Genomic DNA, 24,280 nt, shown 5'->3' with positions numbered 1-24,280 from the left:
GGTTCTGGGGTTTCTGGCAAGGTAAAAGTGGTAAGTCAAGAGCCCTTTCCCTGTGATGCCCAGATCTTCAGGGTCTGTCATCCCAGATTTATTTCAATCATTTCCTCTGCCCTCCACACCACACCTCCTCTACTCCCAAAAACCTCAATGTTGCAAAATTTCAGGTGCTGGGAATTCCAGGGAACACAAGCTATTTGCACGATCCAGAGAATCCAACCACTTTGGATGATCATCATTTGACAGTGTTCCTCAGCAAATAACACCAGTCAATAGCAATATTGATCCTAAACTTATTGCTACTTACTATGGAATGGCAGAGGGCTCCATGTGCACTCTTGACTGTGATTCTGGCTATGATGGAACAAGTCAGATATAATTGTGCCCATCAATGTTTCCCCAAGTGTGTGTGCACCTTTGAAATGGTGCTACTTGGATATCTCTGTTGTTAATGAAGTGGCTCTATCTAGATTACATGCTTCTAAGGGAAGTGGTATCTAGGGCTGATTCCTAGGGTGGGAGAAGAGTTTGTTCCATTTTTGGAAAGTGATTCAATACTGCAGAAGTTCTGCAGTTCACTAGCTTTAACCAGGAGTAGCTTTAATAACAACAATGCCACCTAGCTGTTACAGTACTTTTAATCAGTAGACCACAAACTGCTTTGCAAAAGTGGGAAACTGAGGCACAGGGAGGGAATTGACTTGCCCCAGATTACCCAGCAAACTAATGGCAGAGCCAGGAACAGAACCCACATCTCCCCAATGCCTACTCCAGATTAATGCCATTAATCTACACTGCTTCGCTTTAGTCGAGCATAGTCAGGTGAAGTTTAGCTGCGGTTCTGTATTTGCTGAGCAGGCAAAACCAAACTACAATGGAGAAGCAGGTGAAGAGTTCAGAGACTCTTTTCTTGTCTGTTTAGCTTTGGGTAAGAGTGGAGTGGCCTTCATTCCAAGTTAGCACGGGTGGCTGAGATACCTCGACGATTCCTGTGGCATAAATTAATGCAAAACCATTAAGAGCTACAAATTTAGATAAACATTGGGATTAGCAGAAGAGTTAGTCAAACTGCGGTGCCCTCTAGCACTAAGCAGTATTTTACTGGTTTATGTAAAGCTAGTTCCTGATATTTAACTACTTTTGCACTAATCATTTAGCCTTTTACAAGCTTTACAGAATAAACCATATAAATACAGGATTTGTGTCACCCACCGCCACTGAAATGCAGCACTCTGGGATAGAAGGTTGGAGCTATAGGACTACCCATGGTTTTTGTTTTTGTTTTTAAAAACTTGGGCTTGTGCCCTTTTATGTTTATTAGGTGTTGGTTGGGTGTTTACATTTTATTGTTTTGTTTTTTAGAAATATCAGGATTGTCAAGTCTTGCTTGAATGATTTGACAAACATATTAGACCAAGCCCTTTAATTGAAGGAGTCTGGAGATGTGCTCAATGTTTTCACAAGCCCATTCTTGATCAGAAACGCTGATTTGTCATTGAAGTTAAATATGTTAAACAAAGCTTTAGTCATTCTGACTGCAAATCTCTTTCCCTCTCACAATTCCCCCTCTTGCCTTTGTAATGTCGTTTTGCTAGTTCTCTAATCCTCAGAGTTTTCTAGGGCAGACAAGAACAAGGTTTAGACTTGTCAAAACAAGCAAGATTTTCTTTAAAAACCTACCTTCAATAAACAATAAAAACATAAAAAAAAATATAAAAACATAAGCCCAATTTTTTTCTTTGCATGTCACCTTTGAGGAGAGCGAATGGAGAAATGTCTTTATCCATTTAGAACATGACAGCTTGCTTAGAGTAGCACATGGGAGTGAGGACCCTCCCCAACTAATTCTGCAATTGAACAAATGGGAGAATACAAGTATCTATATATACAAATAGGCCATATTCATTCGTGATATCATAGGAGGTATTATTTTGGCCCGGCATATCTAGATACAAATAAGTCTTTGTTCTGGAAAACAGAGATAAGGACAATAGCCTTGTGAGACTATAACTCCTGGGCATCTGTCTAGATCAGAGGTCCTGTGGCACGCGAGATGATTTTGAGCAGCACTCATACTGCCATTGGCACCAGAGTTGGTTATAATTTTTGGTGGTGCTGGGAACGGCTCCTGGCCAGGGCCCTGGGGCAGGGCCCATGTCACATGGAAGGAGGGCCGGGGCCAGAAGGGGAGAGAGGACGCCGCGTGGTGCTGCTTAGGCGGAGGAAGGGAGAAGGATGGGGCTGGAGGGGAGGGGGAAGGAGCGGTGCCGGGAGGGGGGATTGAAGACTGGGCATGTCACTTGTGAAAGGTTGCCGACCCCTGGTCTAGATTCCCTATTACAATGGCATCCTTTGAAACAACAGACTAATAAAAGGGAAAGATGTTTTACACCATAAGAACCATAACATTTGAATTCATGTGTGTTACTGGTCTAGCAATGGTGAATTGCAATGGTTTCATACAAAAGAAATCTGGGGATTTTTTTTTTTTTTTTTTTTTGGTAAGATTCAAGAAGGGGAAAATTATATCCACTGTTTAAAGCCATAATTAGTATTACATTAGAGATAATGCCAACTTCCATAAGAGCCTCATACCTTCCATTTTCTCCTCCTATGAGTGATGCCACGACAGCCAGGAAGATTGGTTTGAAAGAACTTAAACCTCTCTTTCTGGCCATTGTGATGGTATTCCTTCAGGCAGAAGGATCAGGAAGAATCTGCCCAAGGGATTTCCCAGCAGCAGCCACTTTTTCCTCTTCATTTGGAATGCTACTAACCAGGTTTTAACTGTGGTCACCTGCAAATGAATGAACCTGTTAAATGAGGTGTGCCTGGTTTTCATAAACCAATCATCTTGGGATAATTTCTGCCTGTGTAGACTGGCAGTAGCACTGAAAATAGCCAACAGATTTTTCATGAATAAAATACCATGTTACAGGTTGCTTTTGGAGAAGGAGTGTATTATTTCTTCCAAATCCTCAATTTCACCCCCTCAGTCAAAGCAGAGAAGGAATACTTCTAAGTAAAAAAGAATGATGTAAAGCTGAACTTTCCCAAGTGTCTGTGAATCATAAGCTTGCAACATACAGCAATCAGCTTGACATTCTAGAGCTGTTGGTTTTTTTGATTGATGACAATTTCAGTGAACAGAATTAAAACAATGAGTCTTTAATCTTCCAATTGACTTCCCTATGCATCAGTGCTTGTATCAATGGGAGGGTCATGTAGCGGGGGTGATCGAGCCTATATCCTTTTCCCACCCACTATGTGCCTGACCCTTCTAAACCTTATAGAGGGGATTTTCCAAAAGCTCTCAGCATTGGATGAAGTCAGAGAGTTTTACTATTGACTTCATTGGGAGCATAGTTAAGCCCATCCCCGATTTTCCCCAACAAATGCATTTGCACAACCTAACTTGTCTGATTTTTATGATTGTGCTTACAAATCAGGTAACTGCATGTGCACGCTGCCAGTGGCAACTGGCATGTACCAGGATTAGATCTACAAGTGCAGTTGTGCATTCATTTCTGTGCTCAGAGAGATTAGAAGCAGGTCCAGATTAGGTGCAGGATTGTGGCCTGGTTGTCCATATATTACAGGTTGTATGCACTAACTTTGCTGAGTTCCTTGTTCCCACCCTGCTTTGTTGGAAAGACATGTACTTGTGTGTTTATACAGAGTCATGAAGATTTCCCATAAAGACAGTTCTGAATCATCACTTTCAGGTCATGCAAGAGTACATCCACCCACATTTAAACAAAGTGTCGTCTTGGGCCCTATCTAATGTTCTGCAGATAACCTGCTTCGAATGCTCCCTCTAACTGAATCACACTCTTGTTCTATGTGCTCTAGCTCTCTCAGTGCAGCTTACACATGTTTAATAGGAGATTACAGCAGCAATTCTCATTTACAGGAATGGGCCTCCAATTTTGTGTCACTAAAGTTTTGGGGGGTTTTTGGGGCCTGACAACTTCTTACTGTATTTTACAGGCTAAAAAAAAAAAAGAAGATGATAAAAATGATGCCCTTTTTCAACAGCAGTCCTTTTGGGACAGATAAGATTTCTAAGGACTACATCCCTGAAGTAAAGCCACCTGGAAAATCTTCTACATCATCAGAATCTGAGCCAGATATCGTGTCTATTGAGTCAACTACGGAAGAGACCCAGCTGAAAGACCAGATGAAAACTAAAAACCAAGGACAAGATTCTGCTCTCCGAGATTCACATTCACTTTCAACTGAAGCCAATGGGAGCTGTCCTTGTTCATCTGAGGGCAGAGATAGTCCCAAAAAGAAAAAGAAGGGAATAAAGGGAATATTAAAAGATGCCTTTTCCAATTTTTCGGGTGGTAAGAAGACAGCAAATCTAAAAGAAAAGGATGATGCTGTGACAGATAACAAACCACTGACAGGTACAGTATGCCAGTTCTATCTACCTATGTATATGGCCATCCCACAATCATTAGTGGGTTTTAACCCCACAGCGCTGCTCTGGGGTAGGGAAATATTATCCCCATTTTACAGTTGAGGAATGGAGGCATCGCTTAAATTAAGTGACTTCCACTAGATTTCCTATGAAATCTTTGGCTGAGGCAGGAATTGGACCAAGGTCTCCCAAGTCCACTAGACTATCTTTCCTCCTTCTAAGCAATTAGTGTTGTGTAGTCTGTGTCCAGTGTAAATGTTATCTGTGCAAGCGTTGGACAAACAGGCGTGACAAAATGTATGTGTGTCTGATCACCAGGATATATGTCTGGAGGCCAAGCAGATCGGCTGACGATTCATCTATGCTACCTTGAGACTAGCTGAGGCTACCACCTGTTGTCAGTTGTTCCTTGAAACCACACCATCCCCAAAGCCTGGCCTCTGTAATGGATTATGTAGCACTGGACAATGATAATTGACCTTTGCTGGGAGTTGGTTCCACCCTTCAAGCTAAAGTACAGTGTCTGCAGGAGGATTGCACGCTTAAATGCTTACCTGCTAGCATCAAATATTTATATTCTGGCCAATCTCTCATGATTTGTCTATGTGAACACTTAGTTTGTGGCAAGCTGGGGTGTAAATCTACCCCAGACTAGTCTGCCATGCACAAAGTGTCTATGTGGACTGTGCTGCTATGTGCTATACATTCCCTAGTGTGCATGTGTTTTGACTTACCCCGCTTTGAAATGGGTGTTCATTAAAGCACATTATGGAATTTTTAGTGTGTAGCAGCAGAGCCCACATGGACACTTAGGCCTGGTCTACATTGCTGCCGGCAGTCGAAGGGAGCTACACAAGCTGCTTTACATTGATTTACTCCCATCGACTTACTTACATTGCTGTACTGCGGCATCTCTGCTGTGCTTCGTTGACTGGAGATGCCCTCCAGTCAACGCAGCCTTATTTCTTTTTGAAGGCGAGGGGAGGTGAGAGGTTTAATCGTGTGGACCAGAGAGCATTTCCAGGATTGATTGAGCGGGTCTCCACGACCCACTCAATCGATCCCGCTGCATCGATCCACAAGTCATCTGCAGTGTAGACATATCCTCAGTGTGCAGCAAGCTAGCATCTAGCATCATACTACGCACCCTAACGTGTGGATTATCAGTACTTGCCAATCATTCTGTTCCACAACCCTAGCAAAAATCCAAGTTCAGGAGCAACAACTCTGAGTTTTTCTCTAATATTAGGACTTCATGTGTCAGTTTTTTCAGTTGCTGTTTTATTCTGTTTGTTTATGCTCCGTTCTTCGGTGCTAGAGTGTGTCCTTGATCCATGTGTTGAATTTCCAGTGATGTCATTGGGAGTGACATGACTGGAATGAGCAGATGGTCTTCACTGTTGGGTCAGTGGTGCTGTTAATCGCCTTTGAATGATTTCTAGTCATTCTGTTGACTAAGGTTTGACCTATGTTCCCTCCTCCATCAGTGTAATCTTTGAGGAGCAAGCAGACATGAGTGAGACCTAGGGTTGTATTGTCTCATTTCCATGCCTCCCCATCACTTACACTTTACAATAAGGAGTGCAACTGGCCGAGCTTTTAGTGTGTCTGCATGCACGTCCCTGTAATCTTCAATGTTCTTCTCAGTTGCTGAGAAAATATTACTTTAGCAATCGGGAACTTTTCTGTTGCTAGACGGGTGGCAGAGGGTAAAAACAGCTTCAAAATTCAAGTGGGATATATATATAAAAAGTCCTTAGTAGAACCTCTAGTATTTTAACATAAAATAGTTGGCAACAGGTCCCGCCCCGAATTTGTAATACCTTAGCACAGCCTGAGTCAGTCATCTCTAGTGAGAGAGATGGCAGGAATATTCAAAGATCTCTAAAAGTCAACTGGTTGGCACTTTGCAGTGAGGCCTAAGAATCTGCATTAAAAGGGCTATATAACTGAATGTACTATAAGTATAGTGGGGCCATTTTTGTAGAGAAGATGGAAGCCTAGATCATAAAGCAGTTGGATACAAAAGTTGTTCTTTTTTACAGTTGAACAAATCAAAGAGCACCTTGAAGGTGACAGATTCTTCGATGCCACTCCACACCTGATTGCTCTGGAGAGGGCACTCTATAGCAACTTGGATGGCAAGAATGAAGATGAATTCGCAAGGGATCAAAGCAAAGTGGAATCACTGTATGAAATACTGAAGTGTAAAGTCTTCAGCATCATAAAGGATTCGATAATCCTAGCGCCAACTAAACCAAAGCTATTACTGCATGCTGTGAACGCAATTGTAGAGCAGGAGATGGAGGATGGGAAATACAAGTCAGAGAAGCCACCTGACAAGATCGTGAGTTCCAGACCCCGAAAATGGAAGGAGGTTTGGATGGATACAGTGAAGCAGTCTGTAGCTGATCGTATGAAAGACACCCAGAGCACTAGCTCTACAGAGACCCTCTCTAAAACTGCTCTTTGCTTCCTGCACATGGGAAGGACAATGAAAGAGGATCTGATAACAGTGGTGGAATGCATTAAACAACATTACCCTGAGCAGTTTAACGTGTGCAGCACTTATGCGGAATGTTACCACAACTATTTCTCTTCTCAGCTGCAATTCATTGCTGATTTTGAACTGGGAGATAAAGACACGTATCTCCTCCTCACATGGGTGCAGAACCTCTATCCACAGTAAGTGGTGATTTTATCTGCATGTTTCTCACTAGCATTGACTGATTTGCAGTTGCATATTCCTGTACCTCTACGTGGATGGGGCCCATCATCACTTAGTCTGATTGTTATCTTTGGTGGTTGTGCCACTCCCAGATTTTGGATAGTAGATTCCAGAAACAATCAGTAAAGGTGATTTCGCTCTGTGGATTTTTACAGTATGGTATCTGAGCAAAGTGCATCCTAGTAAGAGAACACGTCAGCTTGGTCTACACTTAAAAGTTATGTCAACACAGCTATGTTGGACAGGGGTGTGAAAAAGCCACACTCCTAACCAACATAGCTATGCCGACAAAACCGCAGTGTAGACTGAGCTATGTTGATGGAAGACTGTTTCTGTCAATGCAGCTAGCATTGTTCAGGGAGGTGGTGTTCCCACACCAACAGGAATACTCCTTCAGTCAGTGTAGGCTGGGGCTACACTAGAGAGCTATGCTGACACAAGCCTCTGGGGTAGACCGCCATAGAATAGGGGATATTTATGGCAAAATCCCTCCTTTGCTGTAAGCAGGCATTTTGGGAAATGGGTGTGTGTTTGGAGCCTGTCACTGATAGACTAGTCATGTTTTAACTACTTCCATAATGTGCAATGTGTAGTTAAATTGGTATTGCTAAATATGGATGTGAGACTTTGCAGACACCTCACCCAAGAGTGCTGAGACAGTCAATGTTTCATGTCCAACTTAATTTACGTTGTATGTTGAACACCCATTGTGCAGTGGGGTAGGATACACTGCACAAGAGGATAACCTGCCACTAGTAAATGAGGACATGTGATGTTGCTGGGCATTTCATTTAGGACACCACAGGATATGTATGTACAGCAGGATGAATTTGCCCCAGTGTGTTGAAATTCTGAAAGCAAGTCTGTTTTTCCATACACAAAACCCCCATGTTCTGTCACTCCAAGTCACTCCGATAAATGTAGATCTCCTCTGTGAAAGATTCTCCTCAAACCATGCATCTCCTCTAACAGCCTGAGTGAAATGTAGTAGTCGCCTTTAGCAGGGGGCAGGCTTCTTGACTCAGAGCCTGAGCTGATTCTAAGGTGATGCTCAGTGTAGCTGAAGGGGGAGGATAAAGTTGGCTTTAAGACATTGTTGTGCCTCCCCCCCCCTTTTCCCTCCCCCCACCCCCATGATTCTGGGCTGCTCCCCAACAAATCAGGTTTAAGTTATGGGCAGTTGCTTGTGGCCCCACAGGGCCATTACACCTGACAGGGAACCACAAAGTGGAGGGAATCCTTGGCCAGGCCTCTTGAAGTAGGCCATAGGAGGTGCATCAGTATAGGAGCCACAATAGTGATTCATGTTGCCCCAGGCTCACCTTGCACTGGTGAATCGTCCTGCGACTAGCTACTCAAGTTTTAGGGCAACTTTGCCCCAGGGCAGCAGCGTAGCTCTTGTCCCTAGACATATAAAGATGCAGCACACAGAGGGAAAAAGCCAGACATAGATAGACAGACATACCATACAAGCCTGCCTCAGTGTACTGTATTCAGAAACACCAAATTCTGATGCATATACCAAAATATCTGGCTCTGTTTTGAAAATTAACTGGTGGTTTCAGGGGTAATTTCGGGAGGGGCAAATCAGCAGTCTCAGCACTCTAGACCACTGAATTAGAGTAGAATTATCTAGAATACTGGCTATTTTCTTATACAACCACCATCTGATGGTTAAACAGTAGAGCTGAGTGAATGTTTGACAGTTTTTCCATTTAAAAAAAAAAAAAAGCAGATTCTGTACCTTTGCCCTCCCCCCCATCTCCCCCAGCTGTGTCTGACATAGCGCTGCCTCAGCTAAAATGCTGGCCGCAAATTTCTGAAGTTGTAGGAAAGCAGCCCTTGTATTGTTGCTAGTACAATGTGAAACGGCCACTTCACAAATATATCTGTGAATATGGAAGTTGGGTAATCACTGACATTACTTATTGCAGTTCAAAAGGGCAAGGTCACTTTCCAAAACCTTCCCTCAGTCCAATGGTGTAAGTCTCCTTTGAGACTGATGGAATTATTCCACATTTACACCAGGGTAGCAGCTGATTTCCACTTCCAAGTCAAGCCCTCAATCCCCCCTTCAATGGGCACTTCACAGGAAGAATAATAGCAGAGTATGAGACACCAAAAACAGCCTTTTAGACATTGAAATTCTAAAAACTACTGCTTGTCTAACCCGTTAGTCATTAATTCAGTTATTGAAGGAGGCTTTCCTTTAATTTTTATGCTTTGAATTTCCACTTTCCCACCAGAACTCATCCCATAGCACAAAACTCAACTCCTAGTGGCATTTAGGCTAGAACACTTCTGCACTCTTTGAATTCCCACAGAAAGCTGTGCCAGTGCCAGCTGTTTAATGGCATTGAATGAGCTATACTTGGAGATTTGGGCTGCAAAGCCTGGGCATTGTCTCCTTTCCTCCAAGGCCTGTCTGGGTTTGAGGACAACGCACATTTTTACATCTGGTTTCTTTGGCAGTGTTAGATTTATGTAAACCAGCAGTCTTGAATTAAGCTGATTCTAGGAAATGTGATTGCTTGGCTTTTTCGTTCCAGGGACATAAGAAAAAATTCCATTCTAGTGAAAGAGTTGGATGAAGCCAAACTTGGGAGCCTTTTGCCACCAAAAATGATCAAACAGCTTGAAGTTAAATACCTGTGTAATGAAGCGGTGAGTGTCTGTTTATTCCTTTTTTACCTTTATTTCTGGAACACGCTTCTGTGGAGCTTTCTTGTGCAGGGCACAGGCACTGCACATTGCTGGGCTACCTGTGTAGTTTTACATACCAGTCAAGATCCGATATGTTAGCTCAACCTCTCTAAGCGGGTGGAAAATGGATCATCTTCCCTCTTGCACAATGACCTACAGAACAAGATGCTGTTGCTTTCGTGCTCAGCCCAGCCTCCTGGCCTTGGTGGCCTCCTGGCTATTTACATAGTAAAACAATTATCCTGTTCCTGGAAGCCTTATCCTATCAGGGAAGAGAAAAAACAGTCAAAGGTCCTTATGGACCCAATTTTAAGTTAAGCATGCAGAGAGGGCTCAATTCTCTCATAGCCCGGTATGCCCAGTGTAGCTCTGGTGGCATTACTCCTGACTTAGGCTGCTGTGAGAGGACACTCATACTCCAAGCATTTGTGAAAGCAGGCTGGGTGCATGCAACTGTGTGTGCCTGATGATGGAAATCTAGCACTTTACTGTACTGAAGAATCCCCTGGTTTGCAGAAATGGCAGACAGGCTGTTTTCCTTGGATTGCTTTTACCCCCATAGACCAAGTGGTGACCTTTATAGTATTCACAGTGCTTAGAACCTTTTGATCTGTCAGTCTAGAATTCTTGGTGATTTCTAAGTAGAGACGAAGTTCAGTCAGGAATTCCACTCTATAGTCCCTTCCAGATGTGAGCTAGGAGGGGCAAGTTATCGAGCAAACAGAATGCAGCTGTGCAATAGCCTCTCAGTGTTAATTACTGGATGTGCTGTGGGGCTCTGCAGTTATTAGGATGACCAGATGTCCTGATTTTATAGGGACAGTCCCAATATTCAGGGATTTTTCTTATATAGGTGCCTATTACCCCCTGCCACCTGTCCTGATTTTTCACACTTGCTGTCTGCTCACCCTAGTAGTTATCCATGTTAAGAGCAGGAAAGGTCAGCGCAGAAAAGCAGCCACTGTGCAGCCATGTTTCTCCTCCTGACCTGGCAGCTAGTCAGGTGGAGATGTGCCTAGAAGACTATGCTGCTCTTTGTAGCATTAACTTCTGTACTCTGTGTGGCAGAAGAGCCACGAGGGAGACTGAGCAGAACCCACAGCACTGGAGCTTCCATTTCCCATTCCCCTGGGAATTTGGGGCGATATCTTACACATCCTCCAAGCCTTTCCCTGAGGAAATATTAATTGGGTCTCAGGTTCCAGAGTACTCTGATCCCTTCTCCTGAGCTCAGCACAAGAGGGCACAATATGGTCTTGATTAAAGACTCCAGGATTGGGCCCCACAGGTATATGGTTTTTTACATGAGGCTCTGGCTATAGCATGTAACTGGCAGAGAGCAGAGTTTGCCCCTCAGGTCTAGAGAGCTGAAGTGAAGCAGAGAAGCTTTGCCAGCTGCAGAACACCAAAGGGAAAGCTCTTCTTCCACCCACGACTATGGCAAATGGGTTAGTCAATAGTGTAGATCAGCGGTTCTCAACCGGTGGTACTTACCGGACGGCTGGGTGGTATGCGCGCCGCTGAATCCGCTGCCACCGGACGGGCCCTCCCACCCGGCCTTGCGAAACCCTGCCGCCGAAAATGGGGAAACGGCGGAAGGGTTTCGGCGGCAGGTATTGTTTCCGCCGCGAAACCCCGCCACCCGTGTCTGCCGGCTGCCGCGAAACCCCGCCGGAAAATCCTCCTGCCGCCGTGGCGAAACCCCGCCGCAAGTCCCCTCCCTTTTTTTTCCCCGAGTGGTACTCGGGGAAAAAAAGGTTGAGAACCGCTGGTGTAGATGCTTTTTCATTTCTGAGAGGCAGCGGCTGTTTGTAAGTAAGTGCCTAGAAGCTCTGGGTGTGACAAATGGTCTCTAGTTCCTAGCTGGGTTTGATGTAAAATTCCACCAGGCCAGACAATTACATGGCTGATCAGTAAGATGTTGCCCACAAACAAAGCAATAAAAACCATGTACTTGGATTGTGGTTAATGTTGTTTGTTTTCCTTCATTCCCTCAAGGCTTCTGTCAAGAATTGGCTGGCCAAGAGCTTAGAAATGGAAGTAAAGAGATGGACAGAAGAGAGAGAACCAGAGAAATTGGATGGACACTTTCATAGTGAATTAGCCATAGACGTCATCCAGGTAACAAGAATGCACTGGACTGCATTGTTTTATTTGATCCCATATGTATTTAAAAATAAACAACTGTCCTGCAGGTATTAGGGTTGAAACCAAGTACAATCCGTTCAAGCAGCTCTAGATAGCCTTGTAAAGGGAAAACAATGGCATGCTATGGACCCATCTCTCTAGGTATTTGACATCACCCTAGTATCTCAACATCTCGTTATTCTCAATGGATTTTATCCTCAATCCCCCTGTGAGGTAGGGCAGTGCTGTTATCCCCATTTGACAGCTGGGGGATGGAGATACAGGGAGACTAAACGAGTTGTCCAAGGTCACAAAGGGAGGCTATACCAGAGTAGGGGATTGAACCCAGCTTTCCCACAGCCCAGGCCAATGTTCTGTCCACTAGGTCTGCCTCAGGGAGAGGCTGTAGGCTGAGTGCAGGGGTGGTTATTCATTAGGGACTAGCAGACCCCTCTGCTCTGCAATCCTGGAACACCCCTCTCCCCAAGCACGTTGAAGGGAAATCCTTCCCTTGTTTGCCATGACCGAAGGGAATGCTTGTGTGTAACCAAAACTGGACCAGTAAATATCAGTTAATGTTACAATGGGGAAAGCAGGAACTCTTACATAAATGAATAAAGTAGCAGTTATTTGTTGAGGAACGTGGCTGAGTTTCAGGATGTGTTAGACAGATCTCCCACTTCTCAACCATCTTTAGTTGTAAACTCACCACAGCAGGCAGCTGCCACTGGCTCTGTTTGTGCAGAACCTAGCACATTAAGCCCATAATCTCTGCTACCAGCAGTGACTAATCAGGATACAGCACCAGCCATTTTAGCAACTCTCCTGTGTTTTTTGGGAGGGTGGTGGTGGAAATTTGTAGTTGACAGTTGTTCAATTTTGTGTCTTAGACTATTCATGGAGGACAAAAGCGAGCTGTAGAAATTACACCTGAACTGGGCAGACAATTGTCAGTCGTACTGTTGACGGAGCTGTCGACATTTTTGAAAAGGTGCAGTAACAAGTTGTTGGAGGAAACGGCTTCCTAAGTGCAATGTTGACATCCAGTTGCAAAGTTACTAATCATGATTTCATCTTTCAATCTCCCCCTTTAGCTACAAGAAGGCCTTTGAAGAATTTAAAGAGAAAAACAGGGAGCGCAGATACTTCAAGGCTATGATAATTGCAAATATTAACAACTGCTTGAGTTTTAGGTAAGAATTGCAATGAAAATGCTTAACTTGTTGCTTTGTAATCAATCTGGGTGACTGCAGCTTGTGACGATGAAGAGCATTACAGAAGCAAACACACTGAAACCTTTAATTGTAGTTAATATCTACATACAAATTTAGAGAGATGCGCTACAGTGCAATTTCCAGTATCTAGTATCCAAAATGCTTGATGGAATATTTACATTATATATTTGTCAGCATAAGTTCTTTAGCTAGTGTAAATCAGTATATCTCCAGGGAAGTCATTCACGTGTCATTTTGGAGCAGCTGAGAACCCCACCCAAAGATTTTCAGCTAATAAGACAATCCTATTATTCCAGATTTCAAATGTTTCTATTGAATACAAGCTCTGACAACAGAGAGGAAAGTCATGGAATCAGGCTACCAGAGTTTCATTCTTGGTTCCTATACTGATCAATCATGGACAAGTCACCTAGTCTCCAAGTACCCATCTGTGGAAGAGAGATGCACTTGGGTTAAAAGAAAAGTGCTATGTGATTATTTAGGAACAAGCAGTTTCATGCTATTAGGACAGTTTCCACAATTGCATTTTCCTTTATCCAAGTTGTGCATCACTAAATATTTTGCTACAAAACTAAGTTAACCTCTGGTTCTCCTAACAGAATGGAGAACCTACTATCTGTTACTTCAGTGAAATAACTGAAAAACAATGCACCAAATCTTGGGTGAAAGGTCACAACCTGAGTAAAACTGTTCAGAAGCCTGAGGAACTGACTCTGATGGCCCAGCCTGTAGTAGAGAGTGCTCACCAGGGGCAGAAGAAAAAGCAACAGATGTTGCCTGTTGCCACTCTCGTTCCATAGGGCTTGAGTCCATGTATCTGCATTTTGTGCCCCTTGACCCTGCTACAGCCCAGCTCACCCACAACTTCATTCCTGAGCACCTGTGCCAAGAACTGCCACCAAGCTGGCGAGGCACAGAGGTTCTGCAACAGCTGGCTTCTGCAGTAGCAGTGTGTGTTTTTTTCAGTGCAGTTTGGCCTTTCCGGTTGCAACGGCAAGGGTGGCTGAATCTGCCCTTTTGCTATCCATATATACAGTAATAATTTACATGCATCTCAAATAATCACAGACCAATTGCCAGACAGACAAATTAAGAAATCATCATGTAATCAGTATCCCCTCCCACTAACATTGATCATCACTTCTGCCCTAAGACATAGAAGCCTAGTTTGCTTTTTGGGTAAGGACCAAAACTTGATGTCCTGGTGCTAAGTTGCATTTTCTAACGAATTAAAATATGTTTCTCCCACTAGTATTCCTTTTTTGTGTAACCGCTCTATTCCCGCATCTTGTTTCAGAGACCACACCGAGAAAACCATATCAGAAGCACAGGACAGTACTAGACTAAAAATACTTGCTACACTTAGTGAAATAGAGAACAGTGGCTATGATGTACTGCTTCAAGATTTGTTTCTGGAGTTAAAGGTAATATATGCATATTGGAATTTATTCATGTATCATATATGAAAGATTTATGTAGAGGAAAAGTCTAATCTGTTACTGATTTGATTTGGGGCAAAAGATAAGTTCAACATAATTTTCCGAGAAACTGTGTGTGTGGGAGGGGACGGGGGGGGGGGACACATTGCAAACCAGTGGGTTTATACTGCTGTCCCACATCCTAGTATCTGATCACATTACTTTGCTGAAGCATCATCATACTATCTTTGTCAAAGCAACAAATACACTCTTTGGGTTGATTGTAAAGCTCCTATTCAGTTAAATCAATCTAAAAAAAATCTGATCTTTTCTCACTTATTAGAGAGGGGCCCCCAACCAAACCCCAGATCCTGTCACACCCAAACTTTGGAAAAGAGCAGAGCCAGCTCTGAACTTCAAATCGTAGCCCTACCTTCATTATTTAAAACTCAATTGGTTCCCACTGATTTAGTCCTCAATCCTGCAAATAAATGGGAGTAATTTAACATGCGTGAGTAGTTCCATTGAACTACCTGGGACTCCTGATATGTGCAACATTATTTACATACACAGGTGTTGGCGGCAGCAGCAGGTCCTTTGACTGTAACTCCTGGGGATAGGCTACATATCTAACGATGCTCTGTGAGAAACATTTAGAATTGGGCTTATGCACTTTTTGACTTCTTCTGGGCTTCTCCTTTCTTTGAAATAAAAGGCTTCCCCGCATTTCTCGTTTTTAATTAAAGAAAACATCCGGATTGTCAAACCTGATCTTCCCTGCTTTTCCTTGGGAATCGCTTGGGAGGTTCAGGGATGTGAATTCGGACCTTAACTGAAAGGACCAAGGGGTGGAATCTTTTTAATGAAGACAACCTCTCTCAAATGCTCATTACCGTTTTTTTGTAAATGCATATTTAATTTCCAACAAAAGACAGTCTCTGATTAAAATCTCTTCCCTCAACTTTCATTCCCTTGAAATTCGATGTCATCAGTCCCCGGACAATCACCACAGAGTAGACAAGACCTGAAATTCTCATTTTAAAAATGGAAGCAGAAATATCATTTTTAATGTAAGCCTTTTAGGGCCTCTATCCTGTTCATCAGAAGGAAGCAAAGAAGGGCACAATCCCAATTCACCCTCCCCCATTAGCAGGCCATCTTTAATTTCTCTGTACAGTACCATGCACACCTGTTATCTAAGATGTTAAGTCTCTACATACATATTTGCATTGAAATTTTGATTTGCAGAAGCTGAACAGACATTTCTTTCCTCAGCCTATTTTTAGAAAGTTTACACAAAGTAAATGGCTTTCCTGCAGTGAAACGATGGATAAAATCATTCAGGCCACCAACAACCACATTTCAGAATTCAAGACTCTGCAAGATCCCTTTTACCAGGTAAGTCAAGAAGAGACACTGAAAGAATTCTATGAAACCCAAACTTGGCTTTTCAACTTGGGACAATTTTGATGCTCAACTATATGTACCTACCTCCGATTGGCAAGCGCACTGGGTGTACATGTTAAGTGTCATCTTAACCCCATTTCAGTTGGTGAGTTTTCACAGTTGCAGATCCCCTCATTACCATGCATATCACCCAAATCATCCCAGTCCAGCTATGGCCAACAGCAACTTCCATCCATCAAAGCCAGATTCATGTAGCTCATTCTTACCATTGTTTCTTCCACTTCCATTTGAGAGGCTTCTGTGTTTGGATAGCTTTTCAGAATAAGGCCTGGTCTACACCAAGGATCTGGGCTGTCAGTCTTCCATGGAATCATAGAAGATTAGGGTTGGAAAGGTCATCTAGTCCAACCCTCTGCTCAAAGCAGGACCAACCCCAACTAAATCATCCCAGCCAGGGCTTTGTCAAGCCATACCTTAAAAACCTCTAAGGATGGAGATTCCACCACGTCCCTAGGTAACCCATTCCAGTGCTTCACCACTCTCCTAGTGGAAAAAGTTTTTCCTAATAGCCAACCTGCAACTTGAAACCATTGCTCCTTTTTCTGTCATCTGCCACCCCTGAGAACAGCCTAGCTCCATCCTTTCTGGAAACCCCCATCAGGTAGTTGAAGGCTGCTATCAAATCCCACTTCATTCTTCTCTTCTGCAGACAAAACAAGCCCAGTTCCCTCAATCTCTCCTCATAAGTCTTGTGCTCCAGCCCCCTAATCATTTTTGTTGCCTTCCACTGGACTCTCTCCAATTTGTCCTTCCTGTAGTGGAGGGCCCCAAACTGGACACAATTCTCCAGATGAGGCCTCACCAATGCCAAATAGAGGGGAATAATCACTTCCCTCCGTCTGCTGGCAATGCTCCTACTAATGCAGCTCAATATGCCGTTAGCCTTCTTGGCAATAAAGGTACACTGACTCATATCCAGCTTCTTGTCCACTGTAACCCCCAGGTCCTTTTCTGCAGAACTGCTGCCTAACCAGTCAATCCCAGTCTGTAGCTGTGCATGGGATTCTTCCATCCTAAATGCAGGACTCTGCAGTTGTCCTTGTTGAACTTCATCAGATTTCTTTTAGCCCAATCCTCCAATTTGTCCAGGGCTCTCAGGGCAGGTCTATACTGCTGGCAAGATTTGATGCAGTCGACAGGAGTTACACAAGCTACGCAGAGTAGCTTGTGTAACTCCTGTCAACTTTGTAACTTCCCTTTAGTGCGCTGTCTCCAATTTGCTGCGGCCGATGGGAAATGCATTCCTGTTGATGCAGTGCTACGCTTTTTTGGGGAGGTGATTTTAATAGATCAACTTCTGGATCGATTGAGCGTGTCTTCACTGCCACTCAATCGATCCAGGAAAAATATCGATCTGACGGTGGTGAATTTGCTGCTGTCAGGGTGTACGTGGCTTCTGTATCCTATCCCTACCCTCCAGAGTATCTACCACTCCCCTCAGCTTAGTGTCATCTGCAAACTTACATCCTCAGCGATTTGTGTCCAGATCCATATTCCTTGTGGTTATACAGCAAGCCTCAAATAGATAATGTACAGTTATCATGTAAAAAGTAGGAAACAGAATTCTTGTCTTTTTTAATACTCTGAACAAATTCAGTAATGTACGTGATCAAATAGGGGACCAGGAAGAGCTGAAGCTGATTCCTATTTCCGTGCAATATTTCCACCCCTGATTCATCATTTTTCAAGCATCACTTGTTCCCAGTAGGAAAACCCCATTCTGGGAAAGGAGCCAACTCCCAGATATTGTGTGCTTCACTTACAAGGGACAGGGAGGGTTTGTGCACTTGTGTAGGCAGGACTCCAGATCAGCAAATAGGGTGGTGACTGAGCAAGTACTTCTGAAGGAATGAGACTCCAGCATGGCTGTCTGGGTATAACTGAGGGCGGGAATTTGGCACATCATGTTTCAGCATTGGGGCCATATTGCCCTCAATCCACATGCACAACCAGGGGCTTAATGCTATTTCAATGTGTCCCAAACAAAAGTTCAAAGCAGGCCCCACTCTTTCCCTTAGCCCATGCCACCCTCTCATCCCTTGGTGACTGGCTCCTCCATTCCCTTTCTTTCCTCCTCTATCCCACCCAGCTCGAACCCTCCTCTTGCTGTATTTCTTGATGGCTGGCCTTGGAAAGAGGCTGCTCAACTGCTAGCCCTCTGGGTGAATGGGCAAGAGCTGTATCTTCTCTAGGTGTTCGCCTCCTGCAGCTAGCTCCACCAGGGGCCATTATGGGACCTGTGGCTGGGAGCAGCTGAAAAGAAACTGCCCAAGGTTGTCCTCTCCAAGACAGCAATGGAAACCAAGTCTGTTGGAGGTGGGGGAGGATTAGAATTTCCCTTCCCCTCTGTTGCTGCTCTTCTCTGGGACAGTCTAAGGCTCTATTCCCTGCCCCTTCCTCCTCTCAAGGCAAAGGAGAGTGCTTGGAGCCTCTTTGTAACTCCCCTTCTTCCCCAATGGCAGGGCTCAGCCCCTGCATCCCCTCCCCTCATCACAACTGCACTTGGATGCGCAGCAGGAGGGAGCCCTGTACACAAGTTACATTGAAATAAGTGCTCACTCTATGCCAGTTGGCAGGGCAATGTGTAGTCTTAGCAGTGGGTTTCATGCATATGACCCTACTGAATTAACTATAATTTTCCCTCCCCAACAGGGCATCATGGAGAAGATTCACAGTCACTTGGTGAGAGAATACATTGTGAGGCTAATGAAGAAGAAAGTCAACTTGAAAACCCCAGAACTACAGCAAAACTTGTCAAAACTCATTTCAGCGAACTCCTCCGACTTACAAAGCTTTTGTATAGAAAAGGTAAGTGATGGGTCGCCATGCCCACCTAAGAACTTAACTCCTTTCAGAAGTTCATAGGCCTTTCTTCAGTCTCTGTCATTAAATCTTCCAATGCAATTTAGTGTTTTCAAGTGGATGATAGATGGAAGGGGAGTTTTCCTGAGGTGAGGAGTGGATCAAGTTGGAATATATACAAAGGGAAAAGGTTACACAGTTTACGCATCTAACACCCTATTCGCAGCAAATGGCCTGTCAAGTACAATATTGATTTCCCACTTCCTCCTGGTTATATGCAATTAGTTCCTTTGCTTTATGCTCAATTTACATGGATTTAAGGCCATGTCTACACAACCACTTATGTCGGCAAAATTTATGTCGCTCAGGGGTGTGGAACAATACAATACAGTACACACTCCTGAATACAGATTTTCTTGTCCTAAGTGGTAGTGTGGACAGCACTATGTCAGCGGGAGACGCTCCTGACATAGCTACTGCCACTCATTGAGGTGGTTTTATTATGTCGACAGGAGAGCTCTCTTCTGGCGGCATAGAGTGGTTACATAAGTGATCTTACAGCGGTACAACTGCATTGGTACAGTTGTGCCACTGTAAACTCAGTGGGGAAGACATGGCCTAAGTTTCTTTAGCTATCTAATAGTTATCTATTGTATATCAAGGTTCTGCAGTTCTGGGGCATATACACACACTGGGTATGTTTTGAATTCAACTTTTCCCTTGATTTCCCTGGACTGCCACTTTAATTGAGGCTGGGTTGGAAATGCCAGCTTTTGTTTTCAAACCAGTGTTTTGGTCAGGATAATTAATGACCAACTCTCACTTGTTTAATCTCAATCTTATCCCTCCTTTCACACCTCTGTATTGAACCACAGCAAACCCAGCTGGCAGGAGGGGGGATGATGACTATGAAAAGCAGGTGGTAGGGGAGGGTGGTCAGGACTCTAGGGTTTCCAGTAGCTGGAAAGCAGGTCTGCTTGGGGCTCCTTTTCCAGGTGGACAGGAGAAGGGGTTTAGCAGATAGAGAAGTCAAAGATCAGGCACACATCCAGGGATGCAACAGGCAACTGCCATGTAGGTTAGGTCATTGCATATCTCTAGGGGTAACAAGCAGAGTAAGTAGCTGAGTAGAGGCTCATATTGGGGAGTAGCAGGTGGACGAACAGCTGGGGAAGAGTGAACTGTAGAGTTTAGTGTACAGAACAGGGGTTTAAACAAATGTCCAGCTAAGTTAGTTTCTCAAAACCTGACTAGGGCTAAATCCCGTTTAGAATAATGTCTCTGGAACCTATAGGGCATCATTTCTACATCCCTTCCTCGGTGGCCGGCCCAATTGTCAGAAACTGACATAGCTGGAATCCTACTTAAACAGGAATTCCTTCTTTATATCCCCACCCCTGTGCGATGGGCTTTGTAACCCCCATGACCCTGTATTACAGGCTGTTTACTCTCGTTACTTTTCTGGTAGGGATCTAAAGCCACGTGGTTGGATTCTGCACTCCCAAAACTGGCTGAAATAATCAGACTTCAAGATTCAAGTGCCATTAAAATAGAAGTTGCTACACTTGCTAATAAATACCCAGATATCAGGTAAGAGGAACTGAAAAATATTTGTGAACATTAATAGGAACATGTATAGTCGTTCCATGAAGATACTTGAGTATTAGATGAAAAGCAGCTAGTTTGAGCATCAGGTTTTCTAGGTCAGGTTCAAGCACTTCAAGGTCTGCTACGAAAAGAGCAGAGATATCAGAGGCCAAGTGCCCAGTGACACCGCTGCATGTTGGGAAACAGCTCCCCTTTTAGCAAGGTACAGTTCAGAGATCTTGATAGGTGGTTTATTTTTTTCCTAAATGTTGCTGTTCTCTTTCCCAAAGTACACACAGATCCAAGTTCCTTCATTCAGCTGTGCCACTGCCCACCACTGATTTTTATAGCTCAGGTTAGGTGTGTCCTCCCTGCCTCCCAACATGTAATTTTTGTGTGATTGTTTGGCTGGTGACCCCTCATATGCAATAAACTGTGTTAAGCCAGACACCCTCTAGAATCTGCACATTCTGAGCCAGTTCTCTACTCTTCTGGGGATTACAGTTCCTATCCACTGAGGATGGGGGGCGGTGCAGTGGTTAGGGCGCTAGCCTGGGACTGGGGAGACCTGGATTATATTCCCTGCTCTACCACAGGGTTCCTATGTAACCGTGGGCAAGTCACTTAGCCTCTCCATGGCTCAGTTGCGATCTACAGAATTATTTGTATTACCGTAGTGCTTAGGAGTCTCAATCATGGACCAGGACCCCATTCTGGTAGGTGTTTTATGAACACAGAACAAAAAAAATACAGCGTCCTCTGCCACACAGGGGGTTTGTGAGGATAAGGACATTAAAGATCTTTAGGTGCTTAGATGATAGAAGCAAAGATAGATACATAGAGAGAGGCTAACACTGGATCTTTTCTGTTCACTAGCAAAAGACATCTCTCTGCCATCTTGTACATCAAGGGAAACTTGCCGAACAATGAAGTGAAAAGCATCCTGAGCATCTTGGATGTCAGCCCAAAGCCCACCACTTCCTGTGAACCACTGTTCTCAGCTATAAGGGTTTCCTAGGCTTGATCTGTGCACCTGATACTCATACTGTATGGGACTATTTGCTAAGCTAGTAAAAGTCACAACATGGGGCCAGGTTCAGCAGGCCTCACGCATGGTCTGAGAAGCTAACAGATGCAGCAGCATTTTTCTACACAAATCCTTTTTTGTGATTGTAAGATTGACTCCCCTGTGGAGAGAGATTTGCTCTGTGCCTAGCTATGAAGGGATGGAATCTGATGGAGGGGTTGCAGCCTAGTTTTCAAAACAGCAAACAGAGCTCCCAAATCAGACACTGACTCCTTCTGAGGTCTCAGTCATATCCCATTGTGCTTCAGTTTCCCTATGTGTGCAATAATACTCCACTTGCTTCACAGAGGCTTTGCAAATATTACCTAACTAACTAATTATTTAGCTGGGATCTGTAAAGCATGTTGTCACATGGCTTGTCTTCTATGGAGAAAGAGGCTCTTTGCTCTTCTTTGGGAAGAAAAAAAATAAATCTAAAGTGATTTAAAAAAATCATTTCAGAGCATGCTGAGTAGAGATCTGCTAGCTTGGTTTTTTTTTTTAAATCAGGGCTAAGAAGCTGCTTTTTCTGTTAGATCAATTAAATGTGCTGAAGGGGTCAGGAAGGAACAAAGTCTGCCCTCAGGCTGGCTTGCAGGAACGTTTTGGCTAAGGGAAGTTTTAAAGGGTCTCGTTGAAGGTTTTGACTGTGTGAGGTTTAAGAGAAAAAAAGTCACAGCACAGAAAGCTGCAGATCTTGGGGCTTCAAGAGCTTTCTGCATTTTGTAAATTCCAAATTTTCATGTTTTAAAGATCCAGGTTTCTGCACCTTCCTATTGTAAGGTTATAGCCAGCACTGTGTAAACTGGTGGGCTGCTGCCTAGCCAGACAATAGCAGTCAGCCAAAGATGGGAATAACCACTCCTATTTGCCTCCATGAGGAAATTATAAATCCACTTGGGAAATTAGGACCCAGTCCTGTAAGTGCTCCACGCATTGAATTCCCACCAGAGTTTCATGGGGGATTGGAATTTTAAGGTCTCATTTCTGATTTCCTCCTGTTTATATTCAGTAGTTTCTGTTAATGTAGGTTGAGTTTCTATAGCTAATTATATGCTGCAGTAGCTGTTGTAGCCTGAGGCCCCAATTCAGCAAAGCACTTAACTTGCAGACACTCACAGTATTCAGCAAGCAAGCTTGCATTTCAGTCCTCTGGATTTCAATGGGATTTGAGCTTGCGCTTGAAGTGCCTAACTGCATAAATACACCACACATTTCATGTTCTTTTTGTATAAAATCTCCCCTTATTTGCCCTTTATCCTGTTGCAGTTGGGCTAAACTGGGGCTGTAAATATTAATCTTATATTTGTTTTGAAAGAGTTTGTTTTTAAGACCTAATCTTTTAGCAAGAGAATTAATGACCAAAATATCCAATTTGTTGAATCCTAAACCTTTACCCTCTGTATCAAACTCTATATCTGTAGCAAAAACAACGAGAGTTCTGTGGCACTTTAAAGACTAACACATTTAATATTTGCAGGCATAAGCTTTCGAGAGACTTCGGCTCTCTTCTTCAGATGCAGTAATGCAGAAAATAGGTAACACAGAGGCATCTTATAGATATCCAGGTGCATTGAGAACAATGGGGGAGGTGGAGTCCGGTACTTAAGACCTAATGAGGACCGTTGAGTAGCAAGTGAGAATGGGTGAGCAAAGTAATTTACTTTCGGTAGTGAGATAGCCACTCCAAGTCTCTGTTTAAACCCAGTTTGAATGTGTCAAGTTTGCAGATCATTTCTAACTCAGCAGTTTTTCTTTGAAGTCTGTTTTTGGACTTTTTTTTGGAGAAGTACAGCAACTTTCAGGTCAGAGATGGAATGCCCTGGGGAATTAGTGTTCTCCCACTGGTTTATGGATGTTGTTTATTATGTCTGATTTGTGTCCATTTATCCTTGTGTGTAGTGATAGTCCAGTTTGGCCAATGTACATGGCAGAGGGGCATTGCTGGCACTATATCTATAGCAAAGCTCATCTAAAAAGAGGATGAATGACTGACTATGAAAACTATGCAATGGTAATTGCAGACAAAGCATATTGGCATTAACATCACTATAAAACCACTTTAAATGTGACCATGTCTTATTTATACTGCACTTAAGCTTCTACTTTCTAACCCTGAGGTTTTATTTCTGCAAGTAGTTGTAGATCATTGGTGTATTTTAAAATCCAGTTTTATTTTCTCTAGTTAGTTCTTTGTATGTAATATTTATATTTAAATATTAAAATAAGCGGGAAATGTAGCAGACTTACCTCTGGTTGTGTGTGTGTACTGTACGTATCATACATATGGGTAATACTATGGTATTCCTTCAAAGAGATGTTTCCCCTAGTACTTCCACCCTGATGGCTGTTAGAGTCAAATGCCTAGTACATGGAGGGTACCACTGGAATACAAAGAAAGAAAAGCTGGTAATGCTGGAGCACATGCCGTATGTATTTGTTAGTGCATACGCTTACCTTATTCATTTGATATTGTAGCTTGCTTTCCTATGCTCATTGGAGAGAAGATTGTCATTTCCTATGTGTGTGTGTGTGTAGCACTTAGCACAGTGGAGCCCAGCCTAGGTGCTACTGAAATATAAACATTGGATAATAAAGACAGATCATATTTTTTTTTGAGGATACATTTATTTCTTGTTGTTCATGCGCACCCTTTTTTCCAGTTTGTATTCTTGTGTGCCTGAAAGCACGGTTCACCATATATTGTCATTTGTACTCCTCGGC

At 43.5% G+C, this 24,280-nt stretch overlaps 1 protein-coding gene across 1 annotated transcript; it reads left to right on the top strand.

Moving 5' to 3' along the window:
* Positions 1–3,996: 3,996 nt before the first annotated feature.
* On the top strand, positions 3,997–23,805 carry LOC137157622 (tumor necrosis factor alpha-induced protein 2-like). The gene is made up of 11 exons (XM_067555016.1): positions 3,997–4,409; positions 6,469–7,108; positions 9,701–9,815; positions 11,853–11,975; positions 12,872–12,972; positions 13,076–13,174; positions 14,514–14,640; positions 15,910–16,032; positions 18,754–18,909; positions 20,372–20,493; positions 21,367–23,805. The coding sequence occupies exons 1-11, from the start codon at positions 4,007–4,009 to the stop codon at positions 21,506–21,508; spliced, it is 2,151 nt and encodes a 716-aa protein (XP_067411117.1). The 5' UTR covers positions 3,997–4,006; the 3' UTR covers positions 21,509–23,805.
* Positions 23,806–24,280: the final 475 nt, after the last annotated feature.

This window comes from Emydura macquarii, unplaced genomic scaffold (assembly GCF_026122565.2).
Source record: "Emydura macquarii macquarii isolate MOO-44397 ecotype Brisbane River unplaced genomic scaffold, CSIRO-AGI_Emac_v2 contig_1551, whole genome shotgun sequence".
Lineage (NCBI taxonomy): Eukaryota > Metazoa > Chordata > Testudines > Chelidae > Emydura > Emydura macquarii.
This window is presented reverse-complemented; position numbering and strand designations above follow the sequence as displayed.

Excerpts from the sequence above, each read along its gene's own strand:
- LOC137157622 (XM_067555016.1), top strand. The coding sequence starts at position 4,007 with ATGATAAAAATGATGCCCTTTTTCAACAGCAGTCCTTTTGGGACAGAT. Across the intron at positions 12,973-13,075 it reads CTGTCGACATTTTTGAAAAG|CTACAAGAAGGCCTTTGAAG; the intron begins GTGCAGTAACAA and ends CTCCCCCTTTAG. Across the intron at positions 14,641-15,909 it reads ATTTGTTTCTGGAGTTAAAG|CCTATTTTTAGAAAGTTTAC; the intron begins GTAATATATGCA and ends TTCTTTCCTCAG.